Below are 9,453 nucleotides of genomic sequence, written 5' to 3'. Positions count from 1 at the left end.
GGAGAAGAAGGTGCTTGGTGGTTTCTCATCTCGGAAGATCGTTGCCCACACAACGTCCGAGGTTAGAAGAGGAATACGGTAGAAGATCAAGAGGTCTTTCTAAAGGTATAACTAGTAATTTTCTTTCCACATCATGCTAGTTATTTATGGAAATAATACCAAATACAAGAGGCTTACGATTCTAGTATTTCGAATATGTTTTTCGAAGTTGTGTTCTTTTGTTTTATTTTTCCTTGTGATTTGATTGTTCTTTTTAGTTAACCTAAAGTTATTTTAGGAAATTAAATATTAGATTTCTATAAAAGGTTTTGTCTAGTCGGTGGTGGTTGCTCCCATATCCAAGAAGGTCATGTGCCTCGCCACGTCAGTACTGGGAACCAATTATGGAAATTAATATTTAATGGAATTAATAACTTAAGGTGATTTGGGTCGAACATGTTAAGTTCCGCAGGAGATCCAAGTCAAAACCTAAAAGAACAAATAGATTAAGTTTTGGATCAAACGTGTTAAGTTCCGCAGGCGATCCAAAATTTAATTTAAAAGAACACATGGTAGGTAGGAAAAGGTTCAGACCTTTGTACAAAATTTTTGTACAGTGGAACCTCTAGGCTTTCCGAGTAGCAACCAACAACATGAGCATCCGTTCTTCCTCCACTTCTTTTCCCACTTCTTCAAATGTGCCAACTTCTTGAGCTCTTTCTTATTTGGACATTTGGTGTGGTAGTGTCCCATTTCACCACACGTGAAGCATCTAATGTACTTCTTCTCCTTCTTTTTCCTACACCCCAAATTAGTATCTAAAATAATTTGAGTGGGTTTAGGTTTTACCTTCTTAAGCAAAGGACATCTACTCTTGTAATGTCCCTTCTCATTGCAACTGAAGCACACAATGTGGTTCTTTGATTTGACTTCGGTGGAGATGCTCACTAAGTTGGTTTCCAAGATTCCTTCTTCTTCTTCACTTGTGTTGGAATCTTCTTCAATTCTTAAGGATATATATGATGCCTCATCTTCCTTCTCCTCCTCAAATATAGAGCATGGCTCAACTTCCGGTTGCTCCACCTCCTCTCCTTGAGCAATTGAACTCATCTCCTTGGGCTCTTCTTCTTCTTGTGTAGGCAAAAGCTCTTCTCCTAGAACTTTCTTTACTTTGCTCCACAAATCGTGAGCATTCTCGTATTCACTTACACGACTCATCAAATTATTAGGTAAAATATCAATTAAAATTAATATTACCTTTGAATTTGCCTTTGCCCATGTGGTTTGCTCCTCTGTCCAATGTCATGGTCGGAGCTTCTTCCCTTTCTTCTCGTTTGGGACTTCAAATGGCTCTTCTACCACTATCATTGTGTCTTAATCCGTCTCGAAGAAGTTCTTCATCTTCACCATCCAAAAAGTAATATCCCATAAGCTTCCTCCTTCGAACTTTGGCGGATCTATCAAGCCGGTCATCTTTGCTTCCTCAGCGGTTAGTCCGACGGAGAGCGGCCTAGCTCTGATACCACTTGTAAGGGATCGGTGGTCGGCTAGAAGGGGGGTTGAATGGACGGCGCCCCCAAATCGATTGCTTCCTACGATGTTAGCACAGCGAAATACAAACAAAAATAAATAGAAAGCTAATATAAAGACAATAAGGAAATGCAAACTAATACACGTCTGTTTAACATGGTTCGAAGATAAAGCTCCTACTCCACGATTGTCCGTAAGGTGGACGATCTCGATTCGTCGGTGGATAACTCCCCGGAAACTCCGACTAGCTCAAACCTTCTTATGGGTGGAGAAACCTCGCCACAAACTCACCAAAACCTCTTGGACATAAGGGAAACCTTGAGCACTGGTAGACTACTAATTAGACTTTAACCAAGTCCAATTTTATCAACTATAACCAAACTCTCAAGCCTTGGTTATATAGGTCATGGGTTGGAAAACTTCGCCTACCAGTCGATAGATAAAACCATCAGTCGACTGTCCTCTGTGGAGATTCAACTGTTACATTTCAACATCTCGATACCAGTCGGCTAATCCTTCCACCAATCGACTGCTCCACACTAATCGAGTGAACAGAAGCATTCTGTTCGCTCCCAGTCGACTGTACCAATCAATTAATGAAAACACCAGCTAGCTGCTACAGTAACTGCTATAGTACTGCTACAGTAATTGCTACATTAACTACTATGGTAAAACCCTAAATCTATGATTTTACCTTGAGTACAATCTCTTATGCACTCGTACCCTCATTACTCACTTGACCCTTCCCTGCAGTTTTGACCTCTTGCCTTCAAGTCTTCTTCTTTTGGCTCTTGTCCCTCGGATGCATCCATGCAAGCACGTGGCTCGTCCCCAATGTCATCCTTCGCGTATACCTCAAAGTTTCTTCCCTCGGCCCTTGTCCTTGCTACCTTGTCCACGATCCCTCGGATGCTCCATCATTCATGGACCTGAAGCCATCAAGCTGAGTCATATGTGTATCCTGCAAACCTACACACTCATATACACATATCAAATAACAAGGGTGAACCTAACTTAAACTCTTTGCCCAAATACTAAAACATATGGTTGCATGGACTATTGGGAGTGCTCCATCATATTGCACCATCTACACCAATAGTTTTTACAGCACCACAGTAACCTCCACCTTGCAACCAAAATAGGGCATCTTCGAAAGTTTCTAGTAATGAGTATTCTTATTACAAATAAAAGGAATACTGGAAGTCTCAGTGTCCATTATTGTTAAATAAAGGTAAACTACTGTGCAGTAGAAACGACCAACACAACAGCAATATCAGCAACAATGACCTCAACAACCACCATTACTATATCAGAATGCTTTATAGAAATCTGGTACTCAACCACAACAATTGTCATATGGACTACCTCAATCTAGTAATGCAATGGTTGTCCCCTCTTTTGATCCATATATGCTTGAACAGTTTTAACAGTTTCTTACTTCACAACCCTCTGTCATGTCTGTTTCTTCTCATATAGGTTTGTCATCATCTAGTACATCAAGTATACCTTCCTCTTTGTGGATCTTAGATTCTGGAGCCTCTCATCATATGTCACCTAACTTGTCATCTTTTATCTCTTTATTTTCTAGTTTATATTTATCAGTTGTGACTGCTGATGGTACTCTGATATCATTAATAGGTGTTTGTTCTGTTGTTACAATTTACTTGTCTCTTTCTGATATTTATTATATTCTTAGTTTTACACTTAATCTTGTTTCTATTAGCCAATTAAGTGAATCTAAATATGACATTTTTTTCCTCGTCCAATTATTATGTGCAAGACCTGCAATCTCAGAGGTGATTAGGATAAGCCATAGGTAAGGGGGACACTATGTCTTGGATCAGCTCTAAGTACCAAATGTTATAGCTTCTAGTATTAATATGTCATCTTTTCGATTAATTCATTTTTCTTCTAATTTTTATTTGTGGTATACTCGTCCAAGTCATGTTTTAGCATCTTGTTTATAATTTTTAGCTTCGTCTGGAGTACTATGAACTTTAAAATGTCATGATATTTCTAATTGTAGTGATTGTAAACTAGTAAAATTTTCTATATTATCTTCAATAAAAGTATATCGTTTTCTCCTAATCCTTTTAATTGTGTTCATTCCGATGTGTGGGGATATTCTCCTGTTACTATAAAAGGGGGATCAAGATATTATATTACTTTTATTGATGAGTGCACTCGTATGCTTAAGTTTATCTTATAAAACACAGATATGATTATCTTACCATCTTTAGTAACTTTAAAGTTCTTGTCAAAACTTAACATTCGGCTGTTATCAAGTATTTTCATTGTGATTTGGGGGCGAGTACACTTGCATCAAACGATATTATACATCAAACCTCATGTCGAGAAACACCTTAACAGAATGGGGTTGCGAAGAGAAAACATACACATTTTGTTAAGATAGTATGCTCGTTCTTATTATCTACAGATGTTCCTAGTTTTTTTTTTTAGGATAAGTAGTTCTTACTTCTACTAATGTAATTAATAGGATTATGACTTCTCACAATTCATGTTTGTCTCTTTTTCAAAAAATGTATGGTCATGTTCCTGATTATTCCTCTTTACGTATTTTTGATTGTACATGTTTTGTTATCTGACCACACGTAGAGCATGATAAGTTATCCTCTAGATCTACTTTGTGTGTCTTCCTTGGTTATAGTGTTGGTCAAAAGGGATATCATTATTTTGATACAGTCAATAAAAAATTATATGTTTCTCATCATGTTATGTTTCTTAAGCATATTCCTTTCTTTTCCGTACCCCTTCTACCACATGTCATGACTCATGCATGTCTTACCTGTATTCATCCCTTCAGTACTGACACCGACAAAGCCTCCCCCACGACTACTCTTCCTCATGACAACTTCATTGAATCTGGTATTCTTGAGACATCTCCTCCTCCGATACCCCTCCTGTGATTGTTCCATCACCTCGTGAGATTGCAGACAATCCTACTCGTCGATCTACACATTCTCGTAAGTCTACTAAACTACCCGATTTTACTTATTTTTGTTATTTTAATTCCTTTGTTTCTTTTGTTACATCTGTTTATCATCTTTCTTAACCTTTGTTCTATAAAAAATATGTTGGTAATCCTCTTTGGCAGAATGTTATGGACAAGAAATTAACTATTCTATATCATACTTATACTTGAGATTTGGTACCTCTGCCATCAGGGAAATGTGTCATTGGTTCTTATTGGGGCTATAAGATCAAAACTAAATATGATGGTTCTGTCAAACGGTATAAAGCTTATTTTGTTGCTAAAAGTTACTCTCAGGAGTATAACATGGATTATATGAAAACTTTTGTCCCTGTTGCTAAAAGGGTCATCATTTATATGTTAATGTCGTTGCCTCTATTCGTCAATATAAATTATCTTATATGGATGTCAAGAATGCCTACTTGAATGGTGATCTTCAATAAGAAGTATATATGGTGCCTCCTGCAAGAGTTGCTCATTGATCTGGTGAAGTTTGCAGTCTTCGCAAAACTCTTTATGGACTCAAACAAGCACTGCGTACTTGGTTTGCAAAGTTCTTCACGGTGATTACCTCGCTTGGCTTTCATCCAATAATTATGATTCAGCTTTATTTGTCAAGTGTGTGGCGTATATTTTTGTCTTTATATGTGAATGACATGATAATTACTAGTGATAATTTTAATGGAATTAAGTTTTTAAAGTTTGAATTAGCTTATTATTTCGCTATGAAAGACGGGTTTACTATGCTATTTTTTGGGGATCGAGATCACCTCTTCATCAAAAGGTTCTTGTCTCAATCAAAGTACGTAGTTGATCTATTTGAGCATGCATGACTCACTAATAACAGGGTAGTTAATACTCCCCTTGAGACTAATGTTCAATATTCTCCATCAGATGGTTCTCCTTTGTCAGATATTAACCTCTACCATACAGTTGTGGGAAGCTTGGTTTATCTCACTGTGACTCGTTCTAATATTGTGTGTGTTGTACATGTGGTTAGTTTGTTTGTCACTGCATCGACCAGAGTTCATTGGGTTGTTGTTCTTCGCATTCTATGATATCTTCGAGAAACTCAGTTTCAGAGTCTCTTATTCCCTTTTACTTCCTTGTTAGAGTTGTGTGCATACTCTGATGCTAATTGGGTGGTTGACCCTATGGATCTTAAGCTCACCACCGACTTCTAATTTTTCTTAGAGATTCTCTTATCTCTTGAAAGAATAAGAAGTAAGATTTTATTTCCAGATCTTCCACAAAAGTTGAATATCGTGTCATGACTACCACTACTTGTGAGATTATTTGGCTACATTAGTCGCTTGTAGATATGAGAATTTTTCTTCGGCAACCTACTGCTCTTCATTGCGATAATTAAAGTGTCATTCAAATTACGCACAATACGATTTTTCATGAGAGAATAAAGCATATTGAGATTGATTGTTATCTCACTTGTTATCATCTACAATTTGATACTATCACACTGCCTTTTGTTCTTTCCTTACTACAGGTAGTTGATATGTTTACTCATTCTGCTTAGCACTTTCATTTTTTATCTCACAAATTTTCAATACTTCCAATTGTAGCATCGTGAGTTTAATGGGAATGTTAATTTTATATATTTATTAGAATTATTTATTTATAGCATTTAGCATAATTTAATTTTTTATATTTTTAACTAGAGTTGAGGCTTTTTTAATCAAGCGATAAAAGACTTTATATTTTCTATTTTTTATATTTTAATTTATTCAAGACGGCTATCATTTCCTCTTCTCAATTTCTACCGTCCAAATGTGTATATAATAAATTAAGATATTTAGTAAAACTAAAATATAGCACCTGTTAATACTAAAGCATGGTATTCTATCTAGATTACACTGTAGTGGCAGAACCTGTCAATTAGTGTTGGTGATGAATAATGATATCATATGGTCTAAAAGGGACAAATATGACATTTTAAAATTTTATAAAGGTTAAAGATTAAAATTTTATTGGTACAAAGACGCATCCCAACTGTGCTACATGACTCATGCAAGAACTTTACAATTTTTGTTTTTTTTTTTCAAGATGTGCATCTAGATTTTCTAAAATGATGTCATATTCTGGTGGCAAAGCTACTGAAGCCGTCATTTTAATTAGCATCTTACAGAGCGGTCCACATATTCTAAATAAATTATGAAGGCTTATTCAATCTTAACCAAAGATATCAAATAATCCGAAGCAATATTTATTACTATGGAAAATCAAATTATACCTCTTGATGACAATACCTGCCTAACTACCAACTCGGCAATGCTCGCCGGGTGAAAATAAAAAATATATTGAAGTGCATGTGTCACCTACATTTACTAAAGTATAATTTGCACCTTTGAAGCGTGACATATGCAAACTTTTAAAATTCATAATAATACGTGTCAAGACATACGACAAATCTTTTAAAAAAACGCATGGTAAAGGTAGGTTTGCGCGCATTATAGTACTTATCCATAATTAAACAGAAAATTAAGATGAAGATCAATTTTAAAATTAATTAGATGTGTTACACTATAGTGGATGTAGAGATATTATTCTAATTTAGTGCAAGTAGCTAGGCACCACACTTTAATAATATGATATCATTATTTTCTTGCACCCAGACACTAAACCTTTTGCCTTTTGGTACATACAAATATCATGCTTTAACAAAATTAAGTGGCATATGTATTTCAAATGTAAATACATTTAAAATAGAAGATCAGTACTCTTCTTCACTAGATGTGTGTGAACTGAAATTAATCTTCACCGATTATAACTTCAAATTATTATAGAAAGTTTTGGATTCCAACTTTGCATATATAGTGCTTAAGAAAATTCTAGTAGTTATCCTTTAGAATAAAAAACATTATTAATCAACAAGGACCAAGCTAGCTGTAAGTCACATCTGATCCTAATCACATGGTCAACTATAAGTATGCAACCATTAAATGCTAACAACGACATTGAATTATTAATTCTGACTACTAATTTTCAAGGGTGTGATCTCTAGCTACTTCCCATGGTTCGTGCCCACCATGCATCATGTTCTTTTTTGCATGCATGCTGTTTGTTCATGATGATCACCAATGAAGATCAAGTCAGATTTCCCCACTATACCGATGGTTCCAAGATGTAGACCTGTAACGACGATTCCAATCGATGACCTTACACGCAATTTTTCCACAAACCAAGTCAAAAAAACATCAAGCCCTGTGTCAAAAATCCTTAGAATTTTGCGACGTAATTTACTGCGCCATGCAGAGGCATGACGAGCACGGATAGCACTATATATAGAGCGCCAGACTGCCCTTTTAAGAGGCATCTAGTAACTAGCTAGCGTTGCACTTGCAGAGCGCCATGGCCAAGTTCTCAAACGGCTGCGTGATCGTCGTCGCCCTGATCGGTTTCCTCGCGATGCTTTCGCGTACTGCGAACGGGCAGCTCTCCTCCACGTTCTACAGCAGCACGTGCCCTAATCTGCAGAGCATCGTCCGGTCGGCCATGACGCAGGCCGTCAACAGAGAGAAGAGGATCGGAGCATCCATCCTCCGTCTCTTCTTCCATGACTGCTTTGTCAACGTATGCATATTTATTTATTTATTTATTTATTAAAAAAAGATGTTTTTGTTTGATGGATAAAAAGAGAACTATATATTTTGTCTATTTAGGGCTGTGACGGCTCGATTCTGTTGGACGACACGTCGAGTTTCACCGGCGAGAAGACCGCCGGCCCAAATAACAACTCTGTCCGTGGCTTCGACGTCATCGACACAATCAAAACCAACGTCGAATCCGCTTGCCCTTCCACTGTCTCCTGCGCTGACATTCTTGCCCTTGCTGCCCGAGACGGCGTAGTCTTGGTCAGTTTATATATATAAATAGTTATTATATTTATAAAATTTACTGTTCGATTTTTATAAATACTTAATATGGTAAATTACGCACGTGCATGATGTCCCAATTGCAATTTATAACAGCTTGGGGGACCCACGTGGACGGTGCTGCTGGGGCGGCGGGACGCCACCACCGCCAGCTTGAGCACCGCCAACAGCGACCTCCCCAGCCCGGCCTCCAGCCTCGCCCAGCTCATCTCCGCCTTCTCTAACAAGGGCCTCAACGCCCGCGACTTGACGGCGCTATCCGGCGGGCACACCATCGGCCAGTCCCGCTGCGTCAACTTCCGGGCCCACATCTACAACGACGCCAACATCGACTCCGCCTTCGCCACCAGCCGCCAGGCCAACTGCCCGTCGGCCTCGGGCAGCAGCGACGACAACTTGGCCCCGCTGGATCTCCAGACGCCGGTGGTGTTCGACAACGACTACTACAAGAATCTGGTGGTGCGGAAAGGTCTCCTCCATTCGGACCAGGAGCTCTTCAACAACGGGTCGCAGGACTCGCTGGTGCGGCAGTACAGCAACAACAACGCGGCCTTCTCCAACGACTTCACGGCGGCCATGATCAAGATGGGCAACATCAGCCCGCTCACTGGAACAAGTGGACAGATTCGTGTCAATTGCAGGAAAGTCAACGGTTAAATAAATAAGCTATATATATATATATATATATAGGCCATGCTTGAACCTTCTATAAGCAATAAATTTGCAAGTCTCAAGCATGGATATGTAATCTTATATATTATGAATCAACTAATCAAACTAGTGCTGCAGATGAATGAATAAGTACGTAGTTCGCAGACAAATCTAGTGATTAATGTCATTATCTTTTTCACTGCCACTGTGATCGCTTACGTATAATCTATATGAACATCCACTTTATTACTCCTTTATTGATTTCATTCCACGTGAAAGTCAACATTTTACACGCGGATGAGCCAAAAGTCAACGGTTAGTAAACTTTAATAGGAATCATGAAGGTTATGTGTATTAATCCTGTAAGCCACAAATTAATTAATTAATCGTTCAATCTAAATTAAAATCATTAAT

General features: G+C 38.0%; 1 protein-coding gene across 1 annotated transcript; it reads left to right on the top strand.

The window, feature by feature from the left end:
• The first annotated feature begins 7,837 nt into the window (after positions 1 to 7,837).
• Positions 7,838 to 9,244, top strand: LOC121995745 (peroxidase P7-like). The gene is made up of 3 exons (XM_042549511.1): positions 7,838 to 8,086; positions 8,176 to 8,367; positions 8,485 to 9,244. Exons 1-3 carry the CDS (start codon positions 7,865 to 7,867, stop codon positions 9,043 to 9,045), a joined length of 975 nt encoding a protein of 324 aa, XP_042405445.1. The 5' UTR covers positions 7,838 to 7,864; the 3' UTR covers positions 9,046 to 9,244.
• The last annotated feature ends 209 nt before the right edge of the window (positions 9,245 to 9,453 follow it).

Source organism: Zingiber officinale, chromosome 6A, assembly GCF_018446385.1.
Source record: "Zingiber officinale cultivar Zhangliang chromosome 6A, Zo_v1.1, whole genome shotgun sequence".
Taxonomy (NCBI): domain Eukaryota; kingdom Viridiplantae; phylum Streptophyta; class Magnoliopsida; order Zingiberales; family Zingiberaceae; genus Zingiber; species Zingiber officinale.
This window is presented reverse-complemented; position numbering and strand designations above follow the sequence as displayed.

Bases quoted from the DNA above. Each gene is read 5' to 3' on its own strand.
- LOC121995745 (XM_042549511.1), top strand. From the start codon at position 7,865: ATGGCCAAGTTCTCAAACGGCTGCGTGATCGTCGTCGCCCTGATCGGT. The intron at 8,087-8,175 runs GTATGCATATTT...TTGTCTATTTAG, and splicing joins TCCATGACTGCTTTGTCAAC to GGCTGTGACGGCTCGATTCT. The intron at 8,368-8,484 runs GTCAGTTTATAT...AATTTATAACAG, and splicing joins CCCGAGACGGCGTAGTCTTG to CTTGGGGGACCCACGTGGAC.